The sequence below is a fragment of the Xiphias gladius genome, chromosome 24 (assembly GCF_016859285.1).
Source record: "Xiphias gladius isolate SHS-SW01 ecotype Sanya breed wild chromosome 24, ASM1685928v1, whole genome shotgun sequence".
Taxonomy (NCBI): domain Eukaryota; kingdom Metazoa; phylum Chordata; class Actinopteri; order Istiophoriformes; family Xiphiidae; genus Xiphias; species Xiphias gladius.
Window position 1 is genome coordinate 5,969,705 of NC_053423.1, and position 17,465 is coordinate 5,987,169.

The 17,465-nt window shown below is 38.6% G+C and overlaps 1 protein-coding gene across 4 annotated transcripts in view; it reads left to right on the forward strand.

Moving 5' to 3' along the window:
• Window positions 1–17,143, forward strand: part of ctdp1 (CTD (carboxy-terminal domain, RNA polymerase II, polypeptide A) phosphatase, subunit 1) — a 69,138-nt gene extending 51,995 nt beyond the window's left edge. For all 4 annotated transcript variants that reach the window (XM_040122563.1, XM_040122564.1, XM_040122565.1 and 1 more), the window contains exon 13: window positions 16,036–17,143. In XM_040122563.1, the coding sequence (XP_039978497.1) occupies window positions 16,036–16,210 (175 nt within the window). In that variant the 3' untranslated portion in view covers window positions 16,211–17,143. The remainder of the gene's footprint in view (window positions 1–16,035) is intronic.
• The last annotated feature ends 322 nt before the right edge of the window (window positions 17,144–17,465 follow it).

The following is a 17,465-nucleotide window of genomic DNA, read 5'->3' on the forward strand; positions in this document are numbered from 1 at the left end:
TCATCTTAGCTGTACTGTGAATTGGACTCGCTCACTTTCTTCCTCTCACTCTGTGTCTTTCCTTGCTCTTTTCTCCCACCGTGGTACCTTTTTATTCTTCTTCTCCAGGCTATAGTTCTGAGTGGAGCTGGCTATCTAGTCTGGCATTCTGCCCTCATACTGGGGATTAACAGAAAGCCTTGTATATGGACTACATGTTCTCGCGAAATGTATGTCCTTGTTCTACTGCTTTTAAGCATTCAGTGCGACATCTCATCTCCTTCACAGAGCCTGTTATGTAATTATTGCTAGACTTAATTATTCCTGTCTTACACTGGGTATTTGTGGGCATTGTACTTAAGAATTGTAACAACAGTTATTTGTCTACATTATGATGGCTTAAAAGAATTTTAATATCTCAAATTGACTAATTATTAGCCTTTTTTTACAATGCGTTATGTTTTTTCCTTTTGAGTCACTTTTACAAAGCAACTAGATAAAAATTGCAACAATCTATAAATGTAGTCCTATGTATTTGTGACAAAGGAGTAAAAGATCCAGTTTCAGAAGGCCAATAAAACCTTCCTCCAGCAGTGATAGCTCCATTTAAATTGTTGTTACTGATAAACAGTGAAATCTCTTGCCAGTTAACATGGCAGCTGAAAGCACATTGGCTGAGCTACACGGCTGATATGCATCTTTCCCAGGCAGGCCGTCTGTGCCTGAATCTGTTTTGGCTTTAAAACAACACTAATCATTAGTGAATAAGTCATTCCAACGACAGAAACCAAAATTAGCAATGATTAACAATTTTCTGTCATGTAGTTTGTTTGTTTTTTTGAATATATTTAAAATCCGCCAATATAAGGCTGATATAAAGGACAAACATTTATGGGGGACAAAGTTTGTTTAAATCCATTTCAGTTAGGCATGTATCTTGGAGTTGGGACTGAAGTGAGGTTTCCCAAAGCATCAATCAGTATTTATTTTCCTTCCCCCTATTTTTCTGCGTGGTGACTTTGCTGTGGCAAAGTACAGAATTTCACTTTTGTACTTGCAACAAAGAAATTACATTTGTGCAATAAAATACAAATCATACGCAGATTTTCAAAGTCTACATATATTTTAATTTTATATATATGAGGAAAAAGTCAAGAATTTAATGTTTTTAAGCTACAGTATACATTTCATTGTGTTAAATATAGTACAATGGCTAACAATGCTAGTTCTTGCAAATTACTGTTTTGATGTGCAACACTTAATTTCGATAACATGGTCAAATGTAAAGAAACTGCTGTTAAAAACTGTAAGGAGAGAAGTTTAATGTGATGTTCCTAGTGATGTTCATTACATTTGAGTAGCTGATGTTTGGAGCACTTCACTTCTATTTCCTAATGGAGTATATGAAGAGGGTGTAAAGGAGAAAATAAGGCTGTTATCTCTATGCATGTATTGTAAGTTAGGCTCCATGAGCTTTCCAATTAGAACGTCTGTACCCGAGGGACCAGTTGTGGGTAATTGTTTTTAAGGATCTGGCTGATACGCTGTAGACTGCTGTAATGGCACCGTATCTCTGCCGTATGCGCACAAATTATTCTGTTTGCATTTATGAAACCTGTTGTCTTCAACTCACAGATAGATGCTGCTTTGTTATTGTACCAAAGCTGTTTTTTTTTTTGTTTTGTTTTTTTTTCTCTCTGCGAAGGCAAAGCTTTCATAGCCGTCCTCTGCTGCAGGGCATGTTGATGCTTGCTGCAGATTAATTAAATGTCTACCATCACAGCTGGAATTTATGCAGGCGTCTGACATTCAGGGTGAAACAAACAGCCTAATTTAATTTAGCTTGTCACTTAAAACTGTTCTGCCTCGGCACCTGATTCATATCTAAACACAGCTGGCTGCATGGACTCGGCTCCTGTTTTCTTGTGACATGTGGTCAGAGCTGCTTCTGTTAGAGCGGGCCCCGTGAATATGTGATTTGTCAAGTACTCTTCGGCAGGTGTAGCCAGCACAGTTGATTCAGTGAACAAATCCCGCTTCTTTCTGCCATGCTGTCCAGAGTTTGTATTCAGATAAACTGCCGCTGGAATGGTAAATTAGAGTTTGTTGGAGTCGTCATAAGGTCAGCTGTCACATACAATTTAACTTGAGGAGATAAGGTTTGTGAGAGTGTGCACTGTGTTTCCCCTAGACAGGGTAACATAGGAACATTGGGGTGTTAAATGGTAGAAACCCGTAACTCTGTGCTTCAGCAGTACCCCTATGTGTTTACCAGTTAATCTAGACCTATGTGTGTCCATTAAGTCTGACTGATACATGTGCATAGCTGGTATTATTGGTCCATTTTAGCTTATTGCAGATATACAGTATAGGTATCGTGTATACTGTATGTCAGCAGATAAATAACAGCTGATTGCCGTATAGTGTGTTCAAGTTAATTTAGAAAGTTTGTCCACCAGAGAGTACTGACAAGTTTATTTTTAAACTCTCAAGTATCAGCATCAGCAATCTACTACAAAAATCCAGTAATGGTTCGACTGTAGCACCCATATTGTTTTAGTATAGTATCAGGATCATTGCATCAGTAGAATATATAGGAAGACAACATACAAGGTGCTTAATGCATTTAAATGTGGTACAACAAGTTCTTCCAGTTAATATGACAAAAACCGTTGTTGTAATTGCACTTCAGAATGCGGCAGAAACTTTTTCTTCTCTGGTTCCCATGGCGTCAGGACAGCATTTGCCAGTGCCTTCCGAAAAGCGTAATAAATCACTCTTGCAATAATAAAATTCTCTAACCCTAACTAATTACTTAGTTAGGGTTAGAGAAAAATCATGGTGTGAGGGGGGAAAAAAAAAAAAAAAAAACTTCCTAAAGGTTAGGAAATTAACTATTGCTCTCATTTTTTTGGGAGGAAGGGGCAGATGTTCTCAATTACTGTCAATAGAAGGGGAAATACAAAGTTGTGTATTTATGTTATGAACAATAGATGAAAATGTACATCACCAGAGGTCTTCCTAGAATTTCTGGATATGATGCTATTACAGACCCATTTTAAACCCCATCCCCCCTTAATGAGACAAAGCTTTTCACTGTCTTCAATAACTAGCTCGTCTGTCGAGGCATTTAGGCTTGCACTGTAGTAGCTTCAACTGGATCATTTGCAGTTAATGTGGGGCTTAATGGTGGCATGGCATACTCTGATCATATCAACTACAAAATTTCATTTTATTAATGCACTAAATGAAATTAGAAAACAATGTGCAGCAGAAATCCTTAACGGACGATCCTGTTTCTGTTAAAGGAGTTCATTGTTGGCCTCAGAACAAAAGAATTGGTACAGCCTTTGGGATTTTTGCACTTGACACTGTTCTTTTTCAGCTTCTCAGCTATTGTTTTCTGCTCTTCCATTACCTTTTCAGTTACCTTGACAATTATCATGGATGTTAATCACATAAAACGCAACAATGAGTGACAGTCCATTAACCCTCCATGACCATATTAGTCCTCTCTCGCATAGTGTGACCATGAGTCAGGAGGCTATCTGGCTTTCAGCTTCTAATCTTGGCTTTCTAGCTGGCCAAAGTGATAACTGCCTATCACTGCATCAGTGCATTTTTCTGATCCAGTGCAACATGTCCTGCAGTATTTACACTTGACCTACTTTGTCAGTGGCATGGAGCATCAATAATATGAGCTATTGAGGTATCAAAGTAAACAAAATTGTGTCCATGTGTTGCGAGGGACAACAATCAGTCCATCTATCTGACCATGGCTGCATTGAAAATTGCCACATACAGGAAAGGGGGGTTATGAATGTAACACAGATTTATAAGACATTGACAGCATGTTTTTCTCAGCGGAGTAGCAGGGAGACAAAGCACAGTGATCCCTGTGCTTCCTGTCCCTGATAAACACAGCTCAGTAGTGCAAGAGAGGTGTGAGACTGCTTACTCAGGCTCTTCACATATAAGAAAAGAGGTGGAAAGATTAATGCAGAAGTAGGAAAAACTAAAACTGCAAGTAATCTGACCCAGTTTTTTCCTCCTGGCTCATGACTCCGAGCTGGTGATGCAGGCACTTTTTCTATTTATGCTCTTGGTTCGGATTGATCTCACTATGAGGCAAAGAGATGCATCTCAGGGGAAGGCGGGCCTGTTAATAGCCATTGTTTATCAACACCCATGCACACATGCAGAAGCTATTTTTCCTGAAAACAGAAAATTGTATACAGTAAGCTTTTTCTGCATGAGGAAAAATAGATTTTGCTATACTTGTGAGGACCTCCCATAGATTTTACATCCTCATTCACTGTTTCATTTTACCAGATTATGATACACAGTGGATATGAGGGGTTTTGAGATAAAATGTTGAATTTATTTTGTGTCATCAGTGCACTTTTCTTCAACCTGCCTCACATATTTTTACTTTAGAACATGATTGATGCTATAATAAGAATTACCTTCTGCATCCCCAGAGAATCTGTAACTTTCAGCTGTACATTTAATAGGTATGTGAAAAGAGCAATAGTGACAAGCAGAAGATAGATGTCAAAGGCGACTTGCTTTAGGTTCCTGAAGTTGTTTTACCTCTCATCGAAACGGCTTCTTACTGACTGGTGAGGATGTTCTGGCCTAGATTATACCATGACTTGTACGATTGAGAGTCTTCACCAGCATATACCCCAAATTCTTAGTGTTTCACTGTGCACCAGTGATCTTAAGTCCAGAACGAAAAGGGATTGAAAGTAGAATTCTGTACAAATAACACTAGGGGCTGCTTTGGTGTGGGCCTGTGTTTTAAGGTACCAATGAGAATATGAAATGTGCTACAGGAAGTCCACTCAAAGGAGTGAAGAAAATCCATGAAAATATTTCGCATAAAGTGACCTGCGAATTCGTGCCACTGACCAGTAGCAAGATGTCTTGTCAGTGCTGACTTTTGATCGGAGAGCCCAAGACTCCGAAATGGAGGACTATCTTATTAGCTGTGTTGTGCCATTCACTTTTATCTAACCTTGGCATATTAACTGCTCCACAAAAGAGGAATGGTTTGCACAGTTATGAGACATGAGTCGATACCAATACGTGCTTTGAGTAAACTGTGTGAACTTATTGTCTCGTTAGTGACCGAGCTGCATGTACTTGGCCAACACAGTGAGTCGCCAGATGACATAGCATTGCGTTGCTACAAGACTTATCAAAGTTCAACTTGGCCTGATGACTCTGCATTTGTGTTCTGGAGCCCTTCCAACACAGTAGCCTTACTTTAAATGTTTTTTACTTGAAAAGTTAGTCATCAGTGATGTGAAACCAAAATAATCTATTGTAACCAAAAAAAAAAAAAATGCTTTCACGCTCTTGTAACTACTGATCGTAGACCCCCACCCCTGTGTAGTTTCTGTGTAGGGCTAAATATTGAGAAATCGACTACCACTGCGTTTATCAGTAGACAGCTGTCAACAATGGAGGCATGAAGAGAAAAGTGCCTCATTAGGAACTCCATCATCACTCTGGGGCAATTAGTCTGCTTGGGAGGAAATGCTTTGAGCACAGACACTGCTCAGTGCTCTCCACCCACTGATGGACTGATGAGCAGAACGTGGCTGGTGGGAAGGTGGGAGTATAAAAGTAGTCATGGTTTTAGAGCTATAATACAGCTTTTTTTTTTTTTTTAAATTCCAAAAAAACCTTTTCAATCCAACCATAATTTCCCTGTGAACAGTAATTTCTTTGTTGCCAGCGTTCAGTATATACCTCATTTTGATAAGCCTCAGTAATATAAAATGTATGAAGGAGTTGTGGTTTTGGTATCTGTACACTACCGCCTTTCTTACGTCAACTCTGAGATGAGAGGTTTAAAATTCATGTCCAATCAAAAAACATCCACCAGAGATTTATGCCTCAGCAGGTATCCTGCTTCAGACAGGATTCAGTGGAGCAGATCTTAGTATTAAAGCTGTAAATCAACATCTAAATTACCTCAGACCCACTATTTTGAACTCAATGAAAACCTCAAAGAGCGAGCAAGTAGGTTTCTTTTTTATCTTCCCGTGTGCAGCACTACCAAAACATAAGTTTCTGTAGGGAGTTGATTGGGTTTTCACAACCAAAGCACCAAGATGTAAGTTTGTGAATTTTAAAGCTAAAGTTTTGGTTGTGTTAGCAGTGTTTCACAGTGCACCACCTGGTGTGGAACGAAAGGCTCCTTGTAATCTTCACATTTTGTGATGCATGGTAATATTTTTGTTTTTTCAAATTCAGAGTAAAGCTGCACTAAACTATTTGTTTTAGTACAATTTGTGATGTGGTCTGATCGCCTTCGTTTCAGGGTGTATGAGTTATCACATCCTCACTTAGCATTCTTAAAGGAATAGGTCGACATTTTGGGAAAAGTTTTAATTGCTTTCTTGCTGACAATAACTTCGATACAACCCTTAATTGACCATTAAATGTGAAGTCAGAGCCAGGAGACTGTTAGCTTAACTTAGCATAAAGACTAGAAACGGGAAACAACTAGCTTGGCTCTGTCCAAGCTAGTTGTTTTCAGTCTTAATGCTAAGCTAAGCTAAACACCTGCTGGCTCCAGCTTCATATCTAGCGTACAGACCTGAGAGAGGTATAGATCTTTTTATCTAGCTCTAGGTAAAAAAATAAAAGCGGATTAGCATATACCTTATCTTAAGACCACTGTTTTTTGTTTTTTTTTCTCCTGCCAGCGGCACTCTACTGATTTTACTCATCAAAGAAAGCCTATGAAAAAAGTTGTATGTCCTTTCTGGCTCTGGAGAAGCTTTCCAAAGACTGAAAAAATAACTGAGATGATGTAATCAGGGTTATTTCAACTTTGACCTGGGGAGTACCAGTTTGAAAGACTGACATTTACCAGGCAAGAAGGGTCTAATAAAAGGAGCTGTTGTGTTGCATTATGGTAAATGTAGGATCCAGTGTGTTCAAAATGTGACCCTTATTTGAGAACAAAAGGATATCACAGGTTCTACAGCTTCAGTTTTGACAATTGTTTTGTCATTTATAAGTCTTTCAACTTTTTTGAAGAGTCGTACTAGATGACTGGGCTGCCCTTTTGAACATTTCAGTTACAGAATATATTCAAGGATTCCTTCCAACATACATAGTCATCTTTATTCTAGCAGACACATTTTCCATTGTTTTGGTGACTGGACTCTTGACTCTTTTATCTATGTATATAGATTAACGATTAACTTTGCACTTTTCCAAGTGACCAGACTGAACATACTCCCCACTGAGTCACTCCCCAATGAAAGAACAAACATATAAATCAAGTGAAGCATGCAGTTTTTTTTTATATGGATTGACCATTCACTGTGACATTCATACTGCTAGGGTTAGAGGTTCCATTGCCACTGCAGGCGCTCATGCTAAAATTTGTCAGAGCTGTCTGAGCTTCAGATAGAGGTGCTAAATTTTTCACTTTGCCATTTTGAATGTCATTCCTCAGACTAGCTCGCATGTGTCACCTGTCATATTCAGCTTGCTTGAGTGGGCTTTAATATTTGGGAGATATGAGAGATAAACCTGACAGCAGGGGCAAAACGGGTGTTTGCATAGTTCTGGTAGAGTGTAGAGAGAGAAAACCCCAAAGCAAAATCTCATCTCAAATATTTTATGAGCAGGGACACACTGAGCTTATAAATTAATTAAGCAGCTTTGGAACTGATCGAAACAGAAGTTCCCTTTAAAATAGTCCCTACTATGCCATAGAAATGAGTTTGTCTTTTAAGAGTTTTCTGTCCTTTCTCAAGGACATTTGGACATTTTATTGTTGTTTATGGGCAAATTGACTGTCAAGAAGATCCAATCTGAATGTTTTTAACTAATGCCCCACCTTGCCAACCCATAAAAAGTAAAGAGACAGATGCTTTTTTTTTCCTATACTGTTTGAACCAACTGCAGGACCCAGAGTTTTGATTCCAAATCCATCTCAAGCTTCTGTAAAAAGATCAACACAGCCTCATCAAACCTGGTGCTGCCAGTAAGTAGACAAAGAAAATAGGTTATATGAAAGGACGACTGGGGGCTTTAATATGATTCTCCTGCCTGTGGCTGAGCCAGAGATGGGGGTGGGTAGACGCAGGCATGGGTGACTGGGGAGATGTAAATGACACTGACGGTGAATCACATAGTTGACATGCTGCATCACACCTCTGTCACACTTGCTGCTCTGGGACGACACAGTCAGCAAGGTTCTTTTTTATCATATATGTGTCTAAAGTGTAATGAAACTTTGTGAAGAAAAATTACCCTAATTTACCATTAATTTATGTGAAAAGCAGCTTTTAGTATTAACATCAAAACTGTGAGTCCAGGCAACCTACACACAATGACTACTTTTAGTCTAGGGAATGGTGTATGAAATCCACATTACAAAAAACTGTATCACAGACATCCTGCTAAAAAACAGAAAACCATTTGTAGTCAGTAAAGTTCCAGCCATTAAATTTAAAACAAGCCATAAGGGTTAAAAACTCAGGCATGGAAAAATAGCCATGACCATTAAAGTTGCATGGGACAGACTTTCCTACTTTTCCTTTATGAACTACAAATTGCAGCTGACATCGAGTAAGGTTAGTGGCCATGGGGATTGCTTGTATGATAGAACCAAAGTATACTGTATTTTTATGTTTTCCTCAAAACCAAAAGCATGTCTAGATTATTTTTTAAAGCTGCTAAAAACCCACAGGGAATTGTCACCGGACTCTCCAGTTCCCCTTAACTATGAGGAGCATTTTATAGTTTTTCAGCTCATTCTTTAGGTTTGGTTTGGTATGTACATTTTCAGATCACTCTCACTGCTCTCATCAACATTGATCCCAGATGCTACAGGCAGCTTTTTCGAAAATAGAAAAGCTTAGATAAAGCCACATGCTACCTGCCTAGTGCCAAATGACACAAAGACAAAGTAAGTGACTAGTTGGTGAACATTAGAAGCTAAAGAGACAGTTTCCTCAGGAGTTGGTGGAGACCACAAACAGAGTTAAAGGAGAGGAAACACTGGACTTACATTTGTCAGATGGCAGATTTTAAATGAACACTAATGTTCTATATCTGCTGGATGTGTAATAAGCAACTGTTTGCAAAAACATCCTTCATACCAACTTTATAATATGATTATATGTCAATGTTGTGTTTACAGCCTTTTCTGCTGCCCCATGGTGGTCAAAAACATCAACTGATGCTGCTTTAATTTGGGGGTCTAGACAGTGGTGCAAATCCAAAAAAAAGGAAAGAATCAGATGCCAGGAACACAAAGTAATTAATTGTTCTGTTTTCAGTTAAGTAGTTTTATGGTCTCTTTTTTAGAGAAAGGTCGGGCACTAGGGCTGGCTAGTCAGATTCCAATGAGGATGTTTTCCCATTCCTGGCCAACCCCTGGACCTGCACCACCTCAAATCAAAATGAGGTGATTGGATTTAGATGAGTTTTCCTTTCAGTATTAACACTGTTTAATATCAGGTAGCTGAGCTAATTGTACGTCTCTCCAGTGAGAGCCAATAGTGGTTCCAGTTTAGTCAAAGCAATAAATTCAGCAGTCTGTCCATTTACTGTACATAGCTGGAGATGCTAAAAGCATTAACTACATCTACTGAACATGTTCAGATAAATCTCTCATCACTTTGTTTTGGCTTTTTTACCATCAGAAGTGTGGAGAAACTTAAAACCTCTCTGATATGTCAAGTGACACTTCAAAGCAGTTTTAAACAATTTATCTCCCAAACACATAGAACAGCTCCATTTTGGGTGCATCCTGCCTAAAATCTTTGTCAACATGTATTTTTCACAAGTGAGGCTCCAGTCGTGCAGCCTCAAAAAAACAACGTTGTCTTTGTGTGAATGCTTGTTGTGGCACTGTGGTGTATCTCTGTGTCTTTCATGTCCTTGCAACACTGTTGAAAGTCAGATTGTTTCTGGAGAACAGCCAAGCAAATGTGACACCCTCATAAAACCGTCCCCACCCCCACATCAATTCTTGTCTTTTTATCCTCCTCTGTTTGTCAATTTTCATAGTAAGATAGTATAATGCAGGCCAGAGGAAGATAACGTCTGTATAAAAACAATCATTTAACTGCGCTATTTATCAGCTCGCTGCATATGGAGCTGTTGAATTCACAAGGGACAGGAGTGTACATACAGTATCTAAGCATCTGCATTTGACACATCTGCTGTAAATGATATGGGATTATGGGGGAAATGGAGCTATATGAAACAGGTGACCAGCATTGCTGAGTAGTGTCCCTTCTGCCCTAGTTAGGCTACTGCTTTAACAGTAAAGATCCATTACACAGAATAATTTCTAGCTTGCTGATACAGAGACAGTAGTTGCTATTGTAACTAATTGACCTCTGTGGATGGAAAAGGATTGACGACTGTAAGGATTGACTTGAGTCCTGGTCAGTTATTCCAGTCTTTGTTTGACTAAGTTCTCCTGAGATGAGACGTTTGGATGTTGACCTCCTTTATTGGTAAAACGTTACAAGAAACCAAGAAGATTTGGTCTGAGTCCAAAAAGTTTAGTTCATTACTTAGTTCATTACCTCCCTCTTATGTCTTCCGTGCTCTGTTTCCTCCTTTTTCACACTTTGTTTGCTCCATTTGTCTTTTTGCTACCTCTCTCCCTCAGCCCCTCTTTCATTCTTAATATAAACAGAGCCGTCAGAAGCATTTGACGTCTCTGCTTTTTACCGGGCTTCCTTCTCTCTTCATTTATCTCTGCCCCCTTCCTCAACAGTTCCAGATTGAGAGGCGTTGGCTGGAGTTCTTGCAGTTACTTCTCTATCAGCAGGGACAGCTATTCTGTATCACAAGATTAAACTGTGGCCTAGCCACTTCTGTTAACTCTTTCTTCACCTTAGCCCCTCTGAATGCACCCTTGGGCAACATTAATGCTCTCCAGACTTAAACACAGATTCTCATAAAAATGCATCCTGACTTAAGGCAGATGCAGTTTTCCTGATTTATATTAGGCATTTTATATCACTTATGTATTTTTACTGATGTGTTGTAAAAGGGTAACTGCAGGCTGACACATTGTCCTTCATACAGTAGTTAGGTCTTACACTTTCCTGGCCAATTAGAGATCCAGTAATGGGCAAATTTAAATAAAGTGTTTCATAAGATCCAAACCTTTCAGCACTCACACCTTGTCAAATATATGAACTAAAATAACAGGGAAACTTTCAGATACCAAGCAAAACTGCTCCTGGAAGTCTCATATTACACTTATTTTGTCTCTCAAGCTGGAGAACCCTCCCGCTTTCATTTTTCCATAATTTTTTTTAGTGAAATGTCTTGACATCTATTGGATGGATTGCTATGAAATTTGGTGTAAACATTCATGTTTTTTTTTTTTAACAATCTGCACTACTTTCTCTAGCAGGGATGCAGACTCTTAATTTTGTTCTCAAAAGTATATGAAATCTACATAAAACAAAAGCCATTCTGCAGAAAACTGCATTCTTATTGAAGCCCAAAAAATGACTTATGTCCACATAGCTGTTAAGATCCACGTAATGGCCTAGATACAATGCCAAGAAAGTGCAGAAGACTGGGCAAAAGCAAATTGTCTTCTCCTCTAAGCCCTGCTGGTTTTCCAGATGTCAAGTACAAAGTGACTGAACCTGATATCTGTTTTACAGTTTAGGACATGGTCCATGCAGCCAGAACTCTGGTTATCAGGCAACAACAGCCAATAATGAAGTTGATAACATGAACTAGGAGCTCTTTTTCCTGAATTTGAACTATGTTGACACTTCACTGAACTCACTAAACTTTATAATGGCAAAAGTCTGTATTTAATAAGGATCAGTCACATCTGGCCAATACCTGTTCCACTTAATAATCTTAGTGTCAGCCCCAACACTGTTAGGGAGCAATGCACTCCTACTTCTTCATATAATCAGAACTCTCTTAGGGAATTTGCAGTAATGCTTCCCTCACTACAATAATTTTATCAATGAAAATTAAATTTCATTGTAATCCATTTTTCTAGCAGTGTTGCTTTGCAGTTTATGCATAAAGCCTCAGCTATGACCATTTACAATCAAAACAAAAATATGATTTATTAAATTCCAAATTTAGTTGAATCTTGCACATTGGTAGTTAAAATGGATAAAATGTAAATAAATTATTAAACTGCAGGAAGTTGCCTCTGAAGTAATGCAGTTTAACAGCATGTGAAACCAGCAAAAATCTAATAAAAGTGGATTACATCTGAAGCCCATTTTGGAGTTGATATGAGTGAGCGTCGTGGGAATGTGTGCAGTCTGTGATTCTGTGGGTGGTTGGATTAATAGACAAGGATTTAGATTGGATGTAATGATGCGAAGCAGAAAGTAGTGGAGGAACTCATCCCCACCTACCCCCCACTGTCTCAAGTGTTAATATTTGGAAATGGGAGGGTAGAAGGATGGTAAAGAATGGGTGTAAAAGAAAAAAAAGAAGGAAAGAAGAAAAGAAAACACACACCAAGTCTTTACTCGTGAATATGTATACATGCACTCATCTGTAGTGACTCAAACAGTGTCACCAACCAGCCCAGGTAGCAGGAACAGTGTCATTGATTGTTGTATATGGGGGATTGCCTCATTTTCTCACATTGTCACCAAATAAATAATCATTAGTCACTCATGTCATCTCTTGCCATTATAGCTCAGCTTCACATTACCTGCTGACTGCTGAGCGTCAGTCTTATGGATCTGAAAATCAAACATCTGTGCTGTTGTAGCACACAACCCCCCCCCCCCCCCCCCAAATACCACCACTACACGGTCTTCAGGGTTCCACTGTAACTGTCACATCACTGAGCCTCTCTGCTGATATTAGCCGACATCTGACCTTTAATGAACATACAACCAGAGCCCCACTGTTGCACTGTTGGAGGAGGTTAGCAGGGCTCTCTGACAGCGGTGTGGTCTAATGAGAGGGGCCCTCTCAGTAGAGCAGAGCGAGTGTCAGACCTCCACAATAACCATACACCACCCCTACACACCTCATTAGCATCATGCTAATAAGCCACTCTGCAGAGGATGTCATGGGGAAGTGGCAGTGGAGTGGCAAAAGGGATGGCATGTTTATAGCTATATTAAAGAATTCTTTAGCCACTTAGGAATGTGTGCTTTCCTTTTTTGTTCCCTTGCCTGTTTTGGTTTCATCGTGAATCAACTTGAGTGTTTTGTTTGCAGCAACAGGCAAGAATCATTCCATTCTCACCTTGTTTTAAAATGTCTCGAAGATACACATTTAAAACAAATTTATGTTTTAGTCAACGTCAAAGGTAGCATGCTTTTATCTGTATCTAATGCTTTTCCTAATTTTAGACTGTCTTTTATTTTGTGTTTTTCTGACAGTGAGATGAGAGGATTGATGCCAGTCTCTTGTATTAAGTGAATGCATCAGAAAGAGCATAGCCTGAGTTTAGCCTATCTTATCGGGCTAATCACAAGATAGCTTTATCATGAGAAACCGCTAACCTGGCTGTTCTTAAAGTGAAAAAAAATACACGTACCAGCAACTCTAAACTTCAATAATTCACAAATTTTATTTTGCTTTTTTGACCTGTACACAAACAGAAATTTTCCTAATAACCTCATTGAGATGACAGGAGTTTGTCAAACTGTGCAAAATAGCTGTGTTCAGCTGTTGTTAACAGGAATAACCCACAATTTGCTGTTTTGGGGTAAAACGAACAAGGTATTTGTTTAGTTAATCAGCTTTATAGATGTTAGTAGGCATATTTTTTCTCTTTGGACAGAGCAGGGCTAGCTGTTTGCCCCCTTGCTTCCAGTCAATATGCTAACCTTTGCTAACTATGCTTCGTACTTAAGGCACAGAAATGAGATCGATATCAATCTTCACATCTCAGTCTAAGAAAGAAAGCAAATTAGAATATTTCTCTAAGTGCTGAACCGTTCCTTTTAATGTTTGAGAAGCTTTTTCATCAAATTAAAGGAATTTGTAGAAAAACATGTTCATGTTGCTCACAGTAATGTCTCTTTTTTATGGTATTTGAATGGAAATGAAGGTATCATAGCAGCACTAGTGTGAAAAAATTTCAACCAACACCCAGCCCTACATGCAACACATTTTAAAATCCAAGCTGCCTGCCACCGGTTTGATCTGCATTTTCTTTATTGGCAGGTTGCATTTTTTTTCTGTAATTATGCTGTTGGAGACAGCATTTTCGCTTCGATTTTAATGTGGCAGTTTCCCGACTGGTTTGAATATTCACTGCATCTTGGGCTCATTTACACTTAAGTTTTGAGATACTTCTCTCTACCTTTTCCCAATGTTTTCACCATCTTATCCCTTTCTCTTTGCTTTTCTTATCCATCTGTACCCCTGTCCTCCCTCTGTCTCTCTATTCATGTCTTCTCCAGCTCTGCATCCTGGTTTTCTCAATTGTTCTGAAATCCCTCATCACAACAGAATTGTTCTGTTCTTTAACAGTGGAGGGCCTTTAGATCTCGTTGATACAGTCTATATTGAGAACAAGCCCTTGTTAATTGCGTTGTTGGATTCTCAAGGGGGCATGCTGTGCTGAACATGCAGTACAGCAAATTATCTTTCTTTTTATCTGATTTCTTTTTTTAAATGGGGAGTATTCCGTATTGCTTTCATATTCCAGGGAAACAACTGGTCTTTAATTTATCTTTCACTCATTATTAAACTTCAGTTTTTTGATTACATCTCAAGAGCTGTTTTTGCTACTAGCAGGAAAACAGCTACTTGAGTATCCATTTAGATATTTACAAGACCAATCGGCAAATGTTTAGATGATGGTGTATCTACACACTCCCGAACAACTATTAAAACTAGGCCTTTTTGTTGCTTTGCATTCATTTGGAAATTGACTTTTGAAAACAGTTTAGAAACACATTGATTTCCAGAACAGCCACCATGTCTTTTTTAAAGAAAAAAAAAGAAAAAACCCTGATACTTTTCGACCTGGGTCTTATTCATATTTGTGGCCGATCTGACTAATACTACCCTATACTACCTTTGTACTTACCACCTCCATTGTTGAGATTCAGAAAACGTGACTCTGGCAAAACCGCGTATATCATGGCAAGCATCATGAGCCTCTTAAACTGTTCCAAGTAAATTTTAACTTTACATAAATAATTTCAAACGCTTTTTTCCGAAACCAGACAAAAGTAAACACAGAAAGCAGTGGACTGGATTAGCAATTTTAGCTAACTACATAGGTGCAACTTGCCAGCTAAGCAGGCAAGCTGTTTGGTTAGCCAGCTGGCAAACGATCTCGTCATTAGCTTCTTTATCAAAGACATTCCCAAATCACAATGAGCAAATCTAAAAAATGTGGAATGAGTTTGGTAGGCTAAGTCATATGTAGTGGAACAAGCAGTTAAAATCAGTAATTTTTTTTCCTTTAGGCCCAGTTACTTTTTAAAGGATTAGTTTGATATTTTGTGAAATACACTTATTCACTTTCTTGCCAAAAGTTACCTGAGAAGACTGATACCCTTCTTATGTCTTAGTACAAGTTATGAAGCTACAGCAAGCAACCAGCTAGCTTAACTCAGCACAAAAACTAGAAACAGGAAACCACTAGCCTGTCCAAAGGTAACAAAATCCACCTATTTATAACCCCCCTTTAAAACCATAACGTAATTTTTACACTACATTTTTTTGCGCGTATTAATCAAACAAGATATGACATCTTAATTAGTGAGCTTTAGCAGTGCTGGTAGGTGGATTTTGTTACCATTACCATATTTCCCTAAATTATGAATTATACCTATATGTAGCAGAACATGTAAAGGAGTGTAGTGTTTGGTTTTATTATCATGATCAAGTTTGACTTTCACTTTTTTTTTTGGTATCATTCCATGTTGAAACGAAGCAACAAATAAATGCACCATTCTGGCATCAGTTTTAAATGGGTCATCAATGTTTATGATGTAAATCCATTTTAAGGCAGCAGCAGTAGAGCAGAGGAGTCCCAGAGATAAAAGGTTCCCAGTTCCCCTTCTAAATCACCCTTTGTTTCTCTAGGGGCCACAAACGTAAGCACGAAGAAGCCAAGGAGGACGAGGATGACGATGAGGTGGAAAATAAGCAATCTGCTGACGACTCCTCCAAAGACTCCAATGAGGAAGAGGAAGGCAGCAGTTCAGAGGCAGACGAGATGGCCGCAGCCTTGGAGGCAGAGCTCAATGACTTTATGTGATGTGGAACCTGGAGGGACTCAGTCACAGGAAAAGGACAACAAAAAATCAAACCCCAGTCGTCCCTAAAGTGGTACCTAAAAAATTATTTTTTTGCTTTGGTATCAGTGAGTACTTAGGATGTATGAGCCATGAATGTGTGCTGTAATAAAAATGAATGTCCTGTACAGAAATTACATGTTGCTGTGTAAATAAAGGCTTAGATTTTTCGTAGTATTGATATATAGCCTTTTTGGCATAAAACACTTTGATGTTAACGTTTTATTGTAAGATAACAAACTGTAGGTGACATGAAATTTGATACTTTTTTGTTTTACTGTTTTCTATTTCGATTTTTATATTCATGAGAAAAAGATAAATGAAATTATAAACAATAAATTTTGCTGGTTGTACATGCCAAAGAGTTCGGAATAGGTTTGCCAAGGCGTGCAGCTAAACATTTTACTCTTGACTTCCAGTTTTGTTTTTTCTTTTGGCCTCCTCAGTAGTTTTCTAGGGTCATAAATGCAACCAGCGAATCTAGACGTTTGAATGTGTTTTCTCGAGTTGTTTCTTCCTCCTCACTGTACATTTGATGACATAATGGTAAGGTAACTTTCTCTCTTTGCGATAAGCAGACCTTTGGTCAACTGAATTTAACTATACTCCCACTGTATTTTCACTTTCATTTGTTGTACAATATTGTCCAGTTAAGAAGGATGGACACCCCTAGGCCTTTGCTTATTGTGAAGCCCTTTTAAAGGTAAGTTCATCCATAATAAGGAAAAAAAATGTACTTTCTCACTTACCTTTAGTGTTATGCAACTATTCATAGAATTTTGGGGTTTTTTTCCTGCCCAGGCTTTTAGGCTTCTGCCTCCACCCAAGTACAATGGTGGTACCATCAACCTTGAGGTCGAATTTTGTGTGTGTGTGTTTGTGTGTTTGTGTTTGTGTTTGTGTGTGTGTGTGTGTGTGTGTGTGTGTGTGTGTGTGTGTGTGTACACATACATATACATACACTTTCATTTATATATATATATGTTTTCAGTCTATTAAATACAGTACATGGAGTAGAATAGCTTTTTCTTTTTTTTTGGTTTAAGTTTAGTTTTGGGTTTTTTTTAGGGGTGGGGCACCAGTTGGCAGTTTAAGGTGTATAAGTCCCAGTCTTTATTCTACATGCCAGATGTATATTCTGGAAGCTGTAGTGAGCGTTAAGAATGAAAAACGGCCCTGTTTAAAAAATGCAAGAGTATGCATTGGTGAGGGCTTGCT